This window comes from Chaetura pelagica, unplaced genomic scaffold (genome assembly GCF_000747805.2).
Source record: "Chaetura pelagica isolate M959 unplaced genomic scaffold, ChaPel_1.0 scaffold300, whole genome shotgun sequence".
Taxonomy (NCBI): domain Eukaryota; kingdom Metazoa; phylum Chordata; class Aves; order Apodiformes; family Apodidae; genus Chaetura; species Chaetura pelagica.
Genome location: NW_009951945.1, coordinates 694,219 through 712,309, shown reverse-complemented (window position 1 = coordinate 712,309; position 18,091 = coordinate 694,219). Strand labels below are relative to the sequence as shown.

The following is an 18,091-nucleotide window of genomic DNA, read 5'->3' as shown; positions in this document are numbered from 1 at the left end:
CCTGCTTTCAGAATACTGACTAAATTCTTTCTACTGAAACTAGGAGCAGAAAGGATAAGAAGCAATTAGGCCAAACCTGATAGTCCACTGCTGAAAGATAAGCATTAGGAAATTCCAGATAGAAAAGTGGTTGTTAGAATGGAAAACAACACACAGGCCTGTTGCAGAAGTCACTGCTTTTATTTCTCATCAGGCTATAAAAGCCTTGTGTTGTGTGTCTGTATTGGTTTGACTGCATAAATACTATATGGTGCAGCAATAAAATTGTGCCATGAAGAAGTGACCTTCTTATAAAGCAACAGTATATATCTCACCACTCTCCAACAGGTTTCTTCTATGGCTTGAAATGAGGATTTAATTTAGATTTAATGTTGTTATAAATTAATTATCTGTTATTAAAAATACATTTGTAGAGCTTTAGAAATATGTACGTTGTAGAGTTGTTTAAACCTCAGTGAATGGTTTCTTAATAATTCATTAATATTTAGCATATAATAAATCAGAACTAAAGCTTGTGGTCTCACTTCCCATCTACTCGTGTAATTCAGGATTTGTCACTCTTTTGTGTTTAAACAATTTACATGACGAATGTGTTTGAGTTGAGAGTCCAGCCAAGACTTAATTCTCTGCATTCTGGCTTACTCACTGTAACCTGTCAGATGATAAAGAAGCTGCAATCCTAGCATAAAATGAGAAGCTCTTGGTTGGGGTTCTTAACTACAGTACTTTGATAGCAGTGTGCTTGTGCTGTAAGCGTGGGAACAGTCAAGTCTGCTTAATTAGATCTCTTCAGGTCAAAGTTAGTGTCTCAAGCCATCTTATCCGCTGTAGGTGGGGACAATGCTTGGGACTGGGGGAGATTTATTCCTTTCTGCTATCTATAAAGTAATCTTGCAAGAACTCCTGCATGCTTCTCCATTGCCTTAGCCAGTTAAATATATACTGGAATGCTTAATGCCGATGAGAATATGTTTGAAATCTGCAATTGAAATTATTGTACAAAAACTGTACATTCTACTTGTCAGTTGATTTGCAACAGTTCTTCCAACTTTAGATACAAAATCTCAGATATCTTGTTAATTATGACAATACAGTTCACAGGCAGTCTTTTAAATTCGTTTTTGCAGAAATAGAAATGCCAGCTCTGAATTTGCTAAGACATTTTCCAGTTTATCCAGAGAGTAGCCTGCAAGCACAATGGTAAACTAATAAAACAAGTTACAGGTTTGAGGGAATTAACACGTTTCTGTTCTTTGGTGCTGTGTGTGGGCAGTTGTTCTGCAGCAGTTACCAAAGGTGGAAGCACTACCACAAATACCAGCAACCGTGAAGAACAGAGCATTAGTAAATTGAGCCAACACATTAAATTTCTTTATCTTACTATATTTTTTCCCTGTCACGCTGTGAAGTAACAGGGTGGGAAAAAGTTACATAAATTAACTGTACCTTGAGGCTTTTTGTATTAAGAGTTTCAAATAACTACATTCAAATTATTGTGGATAAGGGGCCTAATGCTGTACTCATGTCACATGCAGTGCCCTCACTCTGCTAGTTCGGCTTTCTTTGCATCTCTTTTCTGTAAAGTAGAGGTATTTTGCCTATTTTCGAGATTGTTGTAATGCTACTGGGTAGAGCTGAACAAGAATGTAGACCCTGTACCTTCAGAAAGACTGGCTGTTTTCTCAGGACTATATGTCTAAAAGGCTTTAGAGAAGAGCTGCCAGGAATATCTAAAGCCTTGTACATTGTGCCTTGTAGTGAAGAAGTTTGGGAGCTCAAACAACTGAAGCTTATTAAAGGATAAAGTGTAGAGCCTGATTATCATCTAAAAGTACATAGGTAAGGAAAAAAAGTGCTTAAAGACTGACAAGGAAGGGAGGGTGTCTGTCTGTCTGTCCATCTGTGAGATAATTACGTGGATGAAATCTGAGGAAAGACATATTCAAAGCAGCAAAATGCCAGTGCATTTCTGATGAGGGTTATTAATTCTTGGAGTGATATTTCCTGGTGATGTTCTGCTCTCTAGCACTAGACTTGTAAAATAAAAAGTGGAACTTTTTCTTTCAAGTGGGTTGAATTTGTGCCAAGCCTTGAGGCTGTGCTGCACGCACACTCGGGCCAGAGGGTTTTGCTGGTACTTCCTGTCATTGTGTACAGTGTGTGACATAACACTTTTATGTCTGTGTTGACAGTTTCCAGCTATGATCAGTTCTTGGTTCATGCTCTAAGATTAGGACCTGGAGTTCCTCATTTGAATTTTGATTCCTAGGACTGAGTTGGACACAGACAAACAAATCTAGTTGCTGGAAACTGGGCTTTGGTTCCCGTCAGCTTTGGTGAGGCACACAGAAGAGTGTGAGAGTGGGAGCTCCACGTGACTTTACAAAAGGTTTCTGTTATACCAACATATCCTTGTTCACTAATAGTTAGGTCAATTAAACTTCAGTTTTCATACTGTCCTTTGCTAAGGAAGAGGAGGAACTCATTCAGATCTCACCTGTGTGAGTTCTCTGACACCATGCTTATTATTCACTTGAATGAGACACTTATTTTGAACAAATGTAGTAGCATTTTGTGTTAATATTGCAACATTTTTATGTAATTATGTACAACTGAAGGCAAATTGTCTCCCATGAATCGGTTTCTTTGCTAATGACATAAATTTGTAAGTCTAATTTGTCCACCTCTATCAGGTTTGTTAAGTCTTAGGTGGTCGTGAGGTACTGAGTATCTTGCATTGTTCTGCAGTGAAGACTCTTCCTTATCTTTTCTTTCTTTTTTTTTTTTTTTTCTTTTTCCCCCCCTTTCTCCCTCTTCTTATCATCCCTCCCTTGCTTTCCTGGAAGATGCTTTGGTAGAGCTGTATCTTTGGTACCATGAAGTTTTAGAAAGCATGGTATGTAGGTACTGGGCATTGTTTTTATTTGTATGTAACCTTTTAAAGTTTTCTTCAGGGATTTTTTTTTCTGTTAAAAAACTTAATGCCTTTTTTTTTTTCTTCAAAAGAATATAAATTTTTTGACACACTGGTGAACAAGGTCTTTTGCAGACATTGGTTGTTTAATCAATAGAAAGTAATGCAGATAATTTCTGTAGTTATCTGAGATTGAACAAGTGATCAAACAGGCAAGGAAAGATAGTGGGATAATATGAAAAAGAGGTGCTGGCTTGTTCTGATAGAGCTTTTCATTGGCAGAGAGTTGTGAGGCATTACTGTGTATTTGCCTGTCCTGGAACATCTCTTGACAGAGCTGGTAATCCGTCATCCTGAAGAGCTGTGGCATTTATGCAGACATTTGAGAATAAATTCAACCTGTCATTAGGACAAAGGCCAAACTTTAGTTAAACGTGCTCCACTTATGATGTAAACCCTGATTTGCAAATTGCACCTAGTTTATTCTTGTCATACTTCAGGAAAGTTGTCTGAAATCCAATCAACCTTTTAAGTAAAAGTGTGAACTGTTTCCTCAAATAATTTGTCTCCCAATGCCCTGCCTGTGACATAGTCTGTCCATTACAAGCACAGGCCATCCAAGCACTACACTGAGATGTTACTTATCTCTTAAATTTCTTGCTTGGATTTTCATTACATGTTCTTGTTTTACTCTTTGTTCCATTTCAACTCATAGCTGTCTACTCGTAGTAAACCTAATGTTATCTATATATGCAACATATATAGATATATATATATAGCTCACTGAAATTATGTAGCATGGATGTGCCTTAAAAGGCACAGAAGCTGTAAAACAACATAACATGAGAGAAAATAAGAGGTGACAGTGGAAAAGTAGAAGAAAACAGAAGGATAAAGGGTATGTTTTTAATGATTTGCTACCATTTGTTTTACTCTAGTTAATGCTGTTAAGGTTCAGCAAAGTTCGTTCCCATAGGCTTGATGTGTTGCTGAGTATAATCTCATGGGTCGTGCTAAAGAGGAGGTAAGACATTGTGATCCCTACTTTTGGCAATATAGCACATTAATCTCCAAATTAGTCTTAAAATAATGCTAGGAGCATGGGCCATGATACATGAATTCTGTAGGGTGGGTGGTTAGAAACAAAGGAGCAGTGATGACCTGGTAGACTGGAGGGAAGAGGACTAATTCTAGTTGGACAATTCACCAGCCTGTCATTGACCAACTGAATCAGCCATTGGGAAAGTTACAGTTCATTTTGCTTGGCCTCTGGATCAGGGAGCTTTGCTTGCTTGGATTGAATAGCCTTCCTGAAAGAAAGTGTGTACATTTCTGAAATAATTTACTTTTTTCCCTGCCTGTCATGGTCTGATGTAGGAAAAAAAAAAAAGAGTATTCCTGCCTTAAAAAGGACCACTAGTTGTTAACATGTATAGTCTCCATCACAGTAAGGATTATTGACAAAGAACAGATTGAAGAGATAATATTCTAGCTTTAAAATAGTCCCATCTTCCAGAGATACATTTATCCCTCCCTGGTGGCAGCAGTATCCTCTGCATGCAGTGCAAATGCAGGCCAAGTTGGGTGCTGTCTCACCACTTCAGCTCTGCATGAACTTTCTCTGCTTTTCTCTCCTGGCTCAACCAGTGGATCAGACTCCAAATGCCAAACTTTAGGATGTTTGAGTCATCTTTTAATCAGCAGGCTTTTTAAATGAGGGAATTCTTTCCCTTTCCAGGAAAATGCCAGTGAGGAAAAGGCAATTAAAGAAAGCAAGCCAAAGCCTGTAGCTGTAGCAGTGTGTTTGTCTTTATGTGCTCTAGATGGTTTCATCACCTTCTTTGTGCTTTTCTTATACAAGTGCTACAAATATACATATATATTTTTGAAGTGGGATAAGAGGCAATCTCTCTCCCCTCTCTCTCTTATGATAAGAGCCTTCTCTCCTTGTGTTCCTGAGCCCTAATGAGCTTCAGAAGCTCATTAAGTGAGACCTAAGAGGCATAGAAGGTCAGTCTGTTAGAGAGGCTGATGGGGGTTGGTTAGATGTGGAGGTTTGGTGGTGAGGGGAGAGGAAGGGGCTTGTGGTGGAAAAAGGATTAAGATCTTTTTTAAGCTGGATCAGTGTTTCCCCAGATTCTTGTCCTGCTCTGTTCTGGGAGTTTAGCAGCTGTTGGAAGAGGAGGATTTTAACATTTGAATGATGTGTAGAAAAGGTGGTTTCTGCAATAAGGTCAGGAATGTTCACTCATACTGAAATTTTGGAAAAGGAAGAGCTATTTTACTGAATTATCATTTGCCTTTCCGTGGGCCATACTGTACTGCAAAATAATCATAATGAAACAGCTGTTGTAGAGTCTAGGTTACTCTGAGCAGTATCCTCACCATGGACACAAGCTGTTTTTCTAATCAAGTCACATCTGTGACTATCAAGATAATAGGAGATTACTGTGTACAGACACAACAAAAAATCATTGCGAGAGCTGGGAGTAAAAGATGAGGGTAAGATACACAAAGACTGGTTTCCCTTGGTTCCCTTTACAGCCAGTGAAGTGGATTCCTTTGAGTAGCTGTGGATACAGGAGAGAGGAGTGAAGGTGGGTGGGTTTAGAGCTTCCAAGTTGAACTTGTTTTTTCTGAATGATCTCTGAGGAAATGCTGGCAGTGGGATGATGGCTAGAATTAAGAGGAGTTGCAGGATACACCAGAGCTTCTCTGCTTCAGTTAGTAGTAGAAGAGCTACTGGAAGATGACTGATAAGTTACAGACATGGAAGAATTTTTGGCCTTATTATCATACAGGAGATAATTCTGTATAAACCTTGTGACAGAAAGAGGATATAATTTTTGTGTGGTTTTTTTCCCCCATAATCAAATGGGATTGTCTAACGATTTATATAATTTGTGAAGAGAATTTAGACGGAATGCTATCCTTGTAAAATAATAGTGGTAAATCCAAAACCAGCATCATGTGGACTCAGAAATAAATTCCTTATACCCTGTTCTTTATCTACCTTGGATTTTCCTCAATATTTATGAGTACTGTCCATGTTTATTCTCTGCTATGCTCCGCAAAGATAAGTTCTGCTTATTTAGAAATCAAATGAGAAGTAAAATGTACATTGCAGGTAACAGCATCATGATCAGTACTACTCTTTTAATAAATGTCTCAAATGCTGCATTTATATATCCATTTATACCAGTGTGGAATGAAGTGCAACTATTTTGGAGTGTTGTTATTTTGATTTAGACTTTGAAGTAAATTTTTTAAATCATATGCACGTGCAGATATACGTATAGAATCACAGGATGGTAAACAAACTACCTGTGCAGTTCTGTAGACAAGATTTTGCTTAGTTATAAATATTAGGTATGTTGAATAACAACTTCAGCAAACACTTCTCTGGAACTTAAGTGAATTACAAGCACTTTCAACCAGTGGAATTTGGCAAGTGTTACAAAAAAAAAAAAAAGCACAGTATTCAAATATGTTTCCTCCTATTGGTTATTTAAAACACTCCCAACTATTCCTTCTTGTTCTTTAATATTTGCAGTTTCATTTATCACCCAGCTGAAGTGAATTTCCCTCTGTGTCCTGTACCACATATTGGGTACCAAATTTTTTTGAGAACAAAGTAGGGAATGTGTAATTTGTCATGAATCAGTGTCCTCAGAGATCTGATTTTTTGCCAAATTCTGGAACATCCATCTATCTACATAACTGTTTCTTAACACACATTTGACTACCAAAAATGTTAATGAATTCTCATTAATACTGACTGCAGTATTCACGTACCTGTGCAGTCACCGGCGGAGCAAAGCTGAGGACAGGTTGAAATAATTCCTGAGCTAGTTAGACTCAAGTTCAGCCTTCTGGATTAGAAGTTATGCAGGATATAGGGTGAAGGTAACTGGCCTGCCAGTGTCTGCTAGAACATATAATAGAAACCAAAAGGTAGCAATGGAGAAAATATTATAAAAATCTGAACACCTATTTTGGAGTAAGGGGATGTTCCTGCTCTGTTTCAGGGGCCCATTTTATGCTAGGATTTATATTCTCTCTATCACTGATCACCCATCAAATGTTTTAGCTACCTGCTGATTTAAAATGGGCACTACCAGCTCCCCAAGCCATCTAACACCCTCAGCCTGGGCTGCTCTGTGATACTTTTGGATTAGATAGTTAATGAATAGAAAGCAGTGCCACCCAAGTCATCTCTTGGCATATGTCACACAAGAAAATAAGCTTTGTGTTTCTATTTGATAAAAGCATGTTTTCTTAATAATTTTATGTACACAGACATAATCATTGAGCCTGTTGGCTGCAACTGGTTGCAGAGAAGCAGGCTGAGTTGATTGCTTCTAACAGGAATGCTTTATGCAGAGGGAGGCTCTCTGAGCTGGTGTTGATGGTGTTAGTTGCAGAGCAGTCCATCTGTGTCCATGCTCATTAGAGGTTTAGTTTTCTGTATTTAAAGCACAATATTACTGCTCCCAAAGAAAATGAGAAGTATGACAAATTTATAAAGAGACTTGTTCTTGATGAACTGTCTTCACCTGAGTCCAACCTAATGTATTTAACTGTCTTTTTGTCACAGACAAATCCGTCTACATTGTATGGGGCGTGACATGGCATATTTTACAAGGAACGTTTATGTGTTCACTTAAAGCCTCAAAACAAAGTCATTGTGCAAGTTCTTAACAACAGCATTCTGATTTTATGTTGTGGCAGAAAGGGAAAAATCTCAGACTAAAAATACCAGGGATGCAACACCTGTCAGGTGGGCTTATCAGGTTTGTGGGGAGAGAAGAACCCGTGAAAAGCCTCCATTTTGATACTGTAATCACAGAGGTTTCAGTATTTCTTCCCAGTCAACTGCATTAGCAGGGAGTTAAAACTGGGAGTTCTTAGTAAGTTATGGTGAAAACGTAACAGAAGTGTGGTTGTTCTCCTAAATTATGCCATTCAGTTTTAAAGCTAGTTTTCAAGAAATCCACTCTGCACTGTGTGTGCTTAATGATGATAAAGATGTCATGCATTTATAATCGATACATATTCATGTCTAGAATTCTAGCTTATATTCATTTTCAAAGCTATACTTAATACTTTTTCTTGGTCTTCATTTGTTTTGCTGAGTCAAATGAGGGATCCTATATTTAAAAAAAAAAAAAAGCACAAACATAAGTAGGACACAATTCTGCAATTTAAGGAATAGACATAATATACTTGTTTGTGTCTTGTTGGTGTTACACTCTGATAAGCAAAATATGTGCAAACCTTCAGGAAATGATGGCAGCATATGTGAAACACTGATGTATCCTAATGGCACAGTTGCTCTCAACAGCACATCTTGGTTAGTGCAGTACTGGAGGGGGGAAGGATGTGCACTCTCAGAGACTGCAAGTCTCTGTTCTGTATGTGGCCTCAATCAGCAAAATGAGAAGAATACAAACTTTGAGCATGGGCGTAACTTGATTATATTGATCTAGAAATAATTGGTTGAGGAAGGCTTCAATATAGGAACTAGTGTAGGTAAGGAAAACACTGTTTTGTCTATCGATATCTGTTTGTCAGCATTAGCCTTGTCCAAAGTGAAAACTGTGTGTGGTCCTGAACTGCTGCATAGACCTAGACATAAACTGCAACATTGTGGTCATGTTGCATATTGACAAGTTGTGGCTGGAAGTATCTGCCACCAGCAGATACTTTGACTACAGCGAGTTGCCAGGTACAATGGAATGCAGCTTGCCCAGATCTAAGTTTAATTTGGAATTGTTAGTAATCATGAGGTCTGCTATGAGTTTAAACTTGTGTTTACGCAGAAACTCCTGATCTGTACATAAATGGGGGTGTTTGTCAGCGTTCAAATGGATGAGGTGGAGAAAGAGGGGAGCCTTGTTCTTGATGAAGAAAAATATAAAGCAAAGCACATCTTAATGTGAATAACATTAGATGAATTCTTCTCACCCCAAGGGAGCACCATTTTGCAAACACCAGGAACTCTGGAAGTTGTGGTTGTAGAGCTCTGCCTGGAGAACACTGCACAGCAGAGAGAGGCTATTAAACCATACACAAATTTGCTTCCCAGTCTGGTTGTTTATCTTGTATATATTAAGTACTAAGATTATCATTCCAGGATTAGCAGAATCTGTTAGTTCTCTCAAAGTGCAGCTTCAAAGTCGGCTGAACTCCCTGCTGGTGGAGAGGGTGAGAAGTGCAGAACAGATGAATCATCCATCAGGAAAAATAATGCCTTGATAACAAAATTTACAGGAGTGATAAGCGACTGCTCAGTAAATATTCAAAGTTGTAATGAATCCTGTTTGTTTATGTACAGAAAACGCAAAGGAGGGGAAGATGGGGAAGGTTGAGGCAGGAACTTAAAGCCCTCTAACAGCTCAGCTTTGAAACTCAATTTATTTACATACCATATTAGATGGGCTAATGCCAAAGACAAAACCAGGTGTTCTTTCTCAGCTTTACTCCATGGACCATAATTCTCCTTCCTTCTCCCTGTCTGTTGCACTCTTCACTCAAGAGTATGAGACCATGTACTCATGTAAATCCATAGTTAGGCTTAATACATGGCCTCAAAGCAGCGTTGGAATTGCAGGTATTTGGATGTTTTGGAGTGGATGGGATGAGCATCCTTGTCCATTTAGGAACACTAACTTTGAACTTTTTCTCTACATTTGGGGTTGTGGGAGTGGACATTACATGCATCTAAATATGAAAACACAGTACACATTTAAAAAGAAATATATATTATTAATTTCTTTTAAAGAAATACTAGAATCTTGCTTTCAACTTTTAGCCAGTTACACAGTTTGCAGTTCAAAAGGCAGGTTTTTTCACGTTATGATTTTTTTTTCCCTTCCCTACTGTTGCCCTTTCCAATCATTCTAAGATTCTATGATTAATTGGGTATCCTGCCCTCAGCTGAGGAAAGGCTGAGGAATAGCAAATTAATTATATGGGTTTGAATTATGATTCAGGACCATGTTTCTTGGGCTGCCAAGTGTATTTTGATGAGCATAAAAGTCCCAAAACACCTAGAAGAGGTTGTTTTCATCCTCTGAGGTAGATTTTCAGTATGTAAAGGAAAGTAGTGGCTGTATCAAAAGTTTCCTGTTGTGAAAGAAATATGAGCAAGGATCAGCTTTTGTCTGGTTGGGCAGGATTGACATGGAACCTCTCTTTACTTGATGTAAGCCTTTCTGAGCCCTTACAGGGAAGCAGGCCCTGCTTTTAAAAATTACTTTAACAAAATAAGGAGGGGGTTGATACTGAATTTCTTGTCTCTGCAGCAACATTGTTTCTGTTAACGTTCCATGGAATTAGTTTTAAGTGGCAGTAGTCCGAGTTGGGCAAACAGTGAATTGCATTAACAGAGGTGGTTGTGGGACAGCAATGGAACAAAAATGTAAGTGGGTTAAGCCCTTAGTGGCACCAGAGATAAGGAGATTTGTGTGTCCAGCTCTGTGTGAAGCTGAACTGTTGGTTAGGAGCATATGCCAAACAAGGAGTGGCCAAAAAAAACCCAACAAAATGGGAGAAATGTTTACGTCTTCAGAAGCCTCTGATCAGCCCCATCTTGCACGGATCCAACAACAGTGAATACCCTGATGACACCAGAAAGCACTGAAGGCAGTGACTTGTCATTTGTTGTTGTAGCAAACAAAACATGATTGTTGACTTTGGGGCTTAGCTCTGCAGCAGAGAGAGGAGAAGCTGTGTGGGATCCAACTGCATCAGTTTAGGTCTGTGATGTTTGTGTCTGTCACGATTTTTATCTGAGGATAAATGGACTTAGGAGTGAAGGAATCTGATCACTATTTGAGTTGAAAATAAAACTTTGTCTGCATTATAGTTATTTGTTTAGCATTTAAATATGTGGAGGTTTTTTTCCCCTCATGTTATTCCTCTTGCTCTCCATTTTTAAGCTTGCCTAATAGTGTGTTTAGATGGTATCTCCTGAAAATTAAAATACAATATGTAATTGCAGAGTATTTCACATAAATGACTGAATGCTTGTTTGGTGAAGTTTTTGAAAATTACTTTATTTTTGTTTTTCAATTCACTGCAAAAAATGATGAGGATTGCCTTTTAAAGTCAGTGAGAGTTGACATGATGGATCATAAAGATTCATTTTGAACCCCTGTACTCTATAACAATACAAGTGTTGTAAGGAATTTGTAACGTCATTTTATTTTCTTCACTTGTCATTATATCTCCTTTGGAACCATTGCCTTGTTATGGTCTATAATATAAATATTGTTTGGACCATTTTTAGTGTACACAGTGCCTTAAAACACTATTTATTTTGACAGGTATAATATAAATATTGTTTGGACCATTTTTAGAGTACACAGTACCTTAAAACACTTTATTTTGCAGCTGTTATGATACTTATTAATACACACTTTCATGCCCAGATATCTCCTGCCTATTTTGTCAGTCTGTGATTTGGTGGCATTAGTTAAAAATCATATGATGGTTCATACAGCATAAAACCCCAAATTCCTCTGCTCCAGAGTATTGGTCAGTACTGGCTCCCTAGATGTCTTTTGATATCCATTGTTTTTCTTACTTGCCTATGCAGGAGTTTCTTGCATCAGCCTCATGGAAAGCTCATGCAAATGAAGGGGACTGTTGTTTTTGGTGGATATGCCAGGTCATTTAATCTGAGCCCTGCACTCAAAATCAGCAGAGTAACCAATGGGATTAGAAAGGTCTTAAAGCCAAACTAGATGAAGGAGGAGTGTCTCTGTCTAAGGAGTAGGTGGAACTGGATTTTTGTTTTCCAAACATCATTTCACAGCCAGACAACATTGAGCTTCCTTTTTTTGCCAGCTTTTGGACTTCTATTGTAAAGTCTTTGTACTATAATATGCCTTGCAGTGCTGGGTAACGTCAGTGTGTTTTCCCTGGGCAAGCAAGATAGGTGAGTAAACATGGTGCTTTAATAACCAGATGTGGAAGTATGAGGCTTTGTCTCTGTTAATATGAAGTGAGTAACACAATAGGATTGGATTTGGAGGATGAAATAGGTGATAGTCCGAATGTCTAGGCTGTGTTTGCTGCAAGGGATTTTTCTTTGTGTTAGCTCTAGTTTGATGCTGTGGACCTTAATGCCAGTTGAGGCTGGAGCACGTCAGGTGTGCTCCAAAGGATATCTTTTGGTTGGCATCTGAAATCTACAGTATGTGCTTTGAGACCTCTCTGAATCCAGCTGCAGTGACAAGGGACAGTTAGCACAGTTTAGAGATGGGCTTGGAAACAATACTCAGTGGTAATGTAGGCACTCCTCAATATACCAAACCAGGTTAGATGGCACTGCTTCCCACTGCTCAGCTTTGTGGTAGGACATAAGAAGAAAAGAAGAAAGGGTTAGATAAATCCATTTACTATTTCTGTGGGAGAGTCCTTTACATTTTCAATAGCTGAGTGGTAAATTTTTATTAATATGCCATAATGTATCTTTCATCATCACCGAGACATAACCAAGGAAGGCTGTTAGAAACATATCAGCGATATTTCCACAATCTTGACAATAATTAACCTGTTCCCTGTAGTTACGAGGCAGGGGTTTCTGTCCTGTTTATACTCTGCAGTTGTCAGGCTGTCTCTTTTTACCCATCTTTTCAGCTACTGTCCAGCCATTGTTGGTAGGATGTTCAATGCTAGCCATATGTGAAGTTAATGTGTTTATGCTAGTAAGTTGTTGGTATTCTATGAAAATGCCCAATTTAAGGTTTTGGTTTGGAGGCTGCTACCCACCCTTTGCAAATGGAGTGGGGAGAAAGAGAGAAAACTGAGTCAGAGCATCTATTGCTTTGACTTTTCCTTCAGAGGAGCCTGCTTCCCTCCACTGACTGTAGGTAGTCTCCAGATGTGGGCACCAAAGTCAGAGTGACTCTCTGATACAGTCTTTTTGTTTTGTGGCTGGATGCCAGCCTACTGTATTTTATTATGGAAAAAAAAAAAATCAAATAATTAATTGTAGTTCATGCTTCTCAAGAGCCCAGAGAGCTGAAGGGAGTTGTAGCAGGAGTGGGGGGACAACAGATCTTGTGGAAAAGCTGAGCCTCACTTGGCATTGTTCACAGGAGTTTTTTGACTCCAACACAGCAGGCTTTTGGTCTGGGACTTGGATGTGCTGAAAAGACACAGCAAAACCAGACGGGAGCAACCATAACCCCTGATCAAAGTGTTTGTTTGCAATAGTATTGAACTAGGAGTTCCACAAAGGTGCATGGTTCCACTCGTGAACTCCAGCGTTCCTATGTAAACGCCTCCACTCGAGGAAGGAAGGTGTACAGATATGGTGCCTCCAGGTTTGTCTATGAAATACCATGTTTGGAGTTGCATCTTTCTTCCTTCGTACTCAAGAAAACACATCATATTGGTAGTTTGGGAAATTTTCATTAGTTTTCCCCTAAATGCACAAGCGCATGTGTTAATCTAGATGGAGCCAAAGTATATTAAAGCTTTTGCAGGAAACCTACAGATACCTGTATCCTCATTTTGCCATTGCAGATTTGCGTTTACCATCAAAGTGCATGTTGTACCTCCTTGTCCACACGACTTCTCACATGTGCATGGCAATTTGAAAAAGGTAGAATTTGGTATCTTGATTAAAAACAAGAAAAATAATACCGTGTGTTAATGCTGTTCCCCTGGCTCCCCATTTGGACTGACTTGGAAATTCTAGCCATAAGACAGTTAATAAGCTTTCCAAGTGCTTGTGTTTTATGTACCCAGCCATTCTTTGCTCTCTCTCTGTACCTAAAAATTAAGTCTTTGATTCTGATTGCTAGGACCCCTCTGATTGCTGCTGGAGTTATTGGTGGCCTCTTCATCATTGTCATCGTGGGCCTGACGTTTGCGGTGTATGTTCGGCGCAAGAGCATTAAAAAGAAGAGAGCACTGAGAAGATTCCTGGAGACTGAGGTGAGAGTGTGCTTCTCCCAGAATATTTGAAAAGATATGCAGATTTGTTCTGCTTTAATATTAAAAATATTCAGGTCTTCAATCCAGTTACCAGAGAGGTGTGTAGAAATCCTTTTGCTGACTTCTACAAGACTGAACTGATGAAATGAATGAAGCTATTTCAAGATACTCGTTTTCTGTACATATATAGATTAGATTCACAGCTTTTGAAGACCCAAAAAAAGATCCATATGATCACAAAGTCACGTTCCACTACATTTTGGAGCATACATCCTGTCCTCAACTGAACTTCAGTCCCAGTTCATCAATATATTTGGCAGCTCTGATGCTTGAATATTACAGATTACTTGCTGTTGTTCTCAGTGCTTGCATTGCCTTTGTGGTCCAGATTTTGTCAAGGTCTCTATTTATGCTCACTAATAACGATGTACTTTATTAAGCCATGATACTTTGTGGAGCTTAAGCAAATGAAGTTCACGGTTCTACTAGCAAAAACTTGTAGTGGAGCTATAGGATGGAGAGCTGTGCCCACTCTGTCCCACTCTTTGAAACCCCAGTAGTGGAAGGTGCACTCTAGGAATTATATTTAAGCATAATATTAAATTTGTATCTGTTAGCTGCAGCAAAGGTGATTACTAACATCTCCTCAGTTCCATGCTTGAGACGCTTTATAGGTGATTATATTTTTAAATGAGGGTCCCCCGTGTAAAATAATGGAGCTTGGGAATATTGTTAGCTAGTGATTCTTTGCCAGTGCCGTTTTCTGTTCTGTCCCAAGAGTCCTGCTCTGACTCATTTCCACTGTAGAGCCTGGGAGCAAATGCTTGCATGCATCCCCAGTCTGTTTGCCTAAGTATCTTTATGCTTGGCCAGAATTTATGTTGCTTCTTAAATACTGTTCAGTTGCATAGAAAGCTTAGCAATACTCAGTGCCTTCAGATAGCTAAATCTTGCTATTGTATCAGCCCCTACTTAAGCATAAATTATTTTAAGCAGGTGGTTTTCATTGGATTTGGAAAGTATTTGCTTTGAAGTCTCATTCTCCATTTGGCCAGAAGCTGTGGCTGTTGGCAGTTCCTGGTCTCCTACTGAACATGTGGGGAAGCTGTTGTTTTGGCTTAGATACTGAAGATGAAATCAGAAGCCTTCTGAGATAAACCCACAAGCAACTACAGCTTCAGCTAAAGTCTCTCTTTCTGGCTGGAGGCTGCAACAGACCTGAACTTTTTGTAGATTATTCTCAGTAAATCTCTGCAAGTGCTTTTTTAGATGTCCACGAGACTTCTCCCTGCCAAACCACCCTGTGTTGGTGGACTGTGGCGCAGAAGCTGCTTTCCCTTTCATAAACTAAAAATACGGAAGTGTACTACCAGTTTGTCTAATTTTCTCTTACTGTAAACCTTCTTTCTTTCACTATGGAAGTACTAGGCAGGAAAGAGAAATCACTTTTTTAAAAGTGCAACTCACAAGTTATTTCTGTGATAACCTGACTTTTTGCTGTTTGGTTATGTTTTCTTAGTCCATTAATTTCCAGGTACCAATATTTTTTACCTGAACCAAAGTAGTCTAGTCAACTAATTAAGCCTTGTAAACAGACAAATTTGAAATACTGTAGTGGTTTCAAACCAGACTGAGTAGGAGAAGCCCTGTATTATTTTCATCATCCTGTAAAGGAAGAGACTATTTTTCATGTTTAGGTTATTGTCCTTTTTATGTTTTCTAAATTTATTTTTAAAGAAGCATTGATTTTTATTTTTTCTGACAGAGAGGGGATAATAATGAGATCTGAAAGCATGTTTAACTGAATGTGCCATTGTGGATAAGTTACAAAGTTTCTTGGGACGTCTTGAGCAAATTGTTTAATTGTGCCTTTTTTCAGCAAATTAGTGGCTAATAAAAATTAGTGGTTTGCTATGAGATGTTTTCTCCTTAAAGCTGTCCTCCTGTGTGATATACCAGAAGTTCCAAAAACAGTCCTATCCCCAAAACAGAATAAGAACATGATGAGCCATTAAGTGAGAGCTATTAAAAAGAAATATGCCCAACTTAACAGGCACTAAAATGGGAAAAAAATAGAATGTTCACTGATAATAAATGCTGTATTTCTGTCATGTAGAAAGTATTTATACTACCTCCATTAGCAAAAGTCCTTGGGTGTGTTTTTGTTAAATCAATGCAATTTCCAGTTTGTAATTCCTTCGTGCAGTTTCTCGTGGAAATGACTGCATGTTGAGTGAGGACTTTCTTTATTAGATCTCTTGGTTTCTTACTGTTGCCCATTTGCTTTTCAGACAAGAAAACCTTCCACAAGTTTGCAGGTCAATGGTAAATAGATGCCACAAGTGTCTTGTTCCAGTATTTACTTGGATCAATTGTTTTCAGTATAAAGTTCTGACAGGTTTTCATATTTTGAAATATTTAAGACAATTCGATTCTCCTTCATAGCTTGTGGAACCTCTGACTCCAAGTGGCACAGCACCCAACCAAGCACAGCTTCGTATCCTGAAGGAGACTGAGCTGAAGAGAGTCAAGGTTCTGGGCTCTGGAGCCTTTGGAACTGTATACAAGGTAAGAGTCTTCAATAAACAGCAGTTTACTGAATGAGTTCCCTCATTTAACTTTTGAACTGTTGAGTTCTGCATTGCAGCAAAGCATCCCAGACATGGATGGGTTCATGAGCCTTGCATGTCTGGGAAACTAATAGGGTAGTGGAATTGTGTGGGAGGAGCACATCTTCAGGCTCAAACATTAACTTCTGTTTTAATTAGGCAGGCGGATTTTATTTCTTGGTGAGAAAAGGTGTGTCAGCACAAGCAACCTTGCACACAAAAGGACTACACAAGTTGGGCTGTCTTGATGTTACAATGCAGTATCAAAGTTCTTCATTCTGTTCTTCATCCTGTTCCTGTATAATGGCTTTACAGCACACTTTTGGAAAGCTAGATAAACTTTGTCTCTCATTTCACCGCTGTCACCTGGGTCTTGTAATAGTAATCATACCTTGTAAAACAATATTGTCATGAGCTAAATTGTAATACTTGTAATTGCTTCCATTTAAATAGAAAAGATTAGTTATGTGAATGCCAGGATGTAAGAGCAGAAACCACAAGGGGAGAAAGTACTTCAGTTAAAGATTTTTTTTAAGATCCGTTGGTCATGTCCAAATCTCATGGAGTCAGGCTTAATGAACAAGTGAAACCAGACACCCAATCCTTTGGGAGCAACACACTCTTGCCAAATTGAGGAGGTAGGTCAGAGCAGCAGAGAAGGACAGATACTGCATCCGTCTTCAGACTGGGGAGGAAATGGAGGAAGTATAGAGCAGGTCACTATAGCTACTAGGTCATAGAAATACATTTTTGTATAATCCGTTTGAATGTACTTTGGCAATTATAAAGGTGGGTACTGTGAGCTTGCCAAGAACACAGCAATAAGCAAGAAAGATGGAAAAGGAGCCTGAGAGACAGAGTTTGTGATTTTAAAGTTTATGTTTTAGCCATCTCAGTGTTTAGTTTGAAGAAGTAGTTTTGCAGAATTTCAATTATTTTATAGCTTTGTGTCTTCTCTGTTCAAAGGTTTGTAACTGAACTGTATAATGTGACAAAACGCATCACAAAGAACTGGAACTCTGAATAAAGTGTCTATGATTATTTTCTTAGTAACTTTTTTTTTCTATATTTCTAGGGCATTTGGGTCCCTGAGGGTGAAACTGTAAAGATCCCTGTGGCCATTAAGATCCTCAATGAGACCACTGGGCCAAAAGCCAACGTGGAATTTATGGATGTAAGTAAGAGATGATCAGTGTCTCTGAGTCTTGGGGAGGGTGAGTCTTTCTGCAGTACACAAGGACTGTGAAGAAGAATTTCTGCCAATTTTCTTATATTTAAATAGTAGAAGGAGGCTTGTACACAGGGCTGATACTGTGCTGATGTTCAGCAAGTGCTACAATATGTCTCTGGAAAAACTCAGCTGCTGAGATTTTGTGTATAGGGTGTTTACTTTTTTTCCCTTAGTCTTTGAAAAACTGTCTCGGTGTTAATGCCCATCTGTAGCATTCTCTATTGCAGCCATGTTCAAACAGACAAAACCAACAGAAAAAGAATAAAAATAAAACCAACCAAGGTTGCATCTCAGCTGCAGGCAGGTCAGTGCTGTTTCTCTGGAGCTGTAAAGCTGGGCAGGTCTGTGGGAGGCAATTGCTCTGCCCTGTTTAGTGTGTGTAGG

The 18,091-nt window shown here is 38.8% G+C and overlaps 1 protein-coding gene across 1 annotated transcript in view; it reads left to right on the top strand.

The window, feature by feature from the left end:
• The window catches only part of ERBB4 (v-erb-b2 avian erythroblastic leukemia viral oncogene homolog 4), a 375,133-nt gene that overhangs the window by 240,063 nt on the left and 116,979 nt on the right, over positions 1-18,091 (top strand). Inside the window, exons 17-19 of the mRNA XM_009996938.1 lie at positions 13,735-13,867; positions 16,313-16,435; positions 17,552-17,650. Coding sequence (XP_009995240.1) covers positions 13,735-13,867; positions 16,313-16,435; positions 17,552-17,650 — 355 coding nt within the window. The remainder of the gene's footprint in view (positions 1-13,734; positions 13,868-16,312; positions 16,436-17,551; positions 17,651-18,091) is intronic.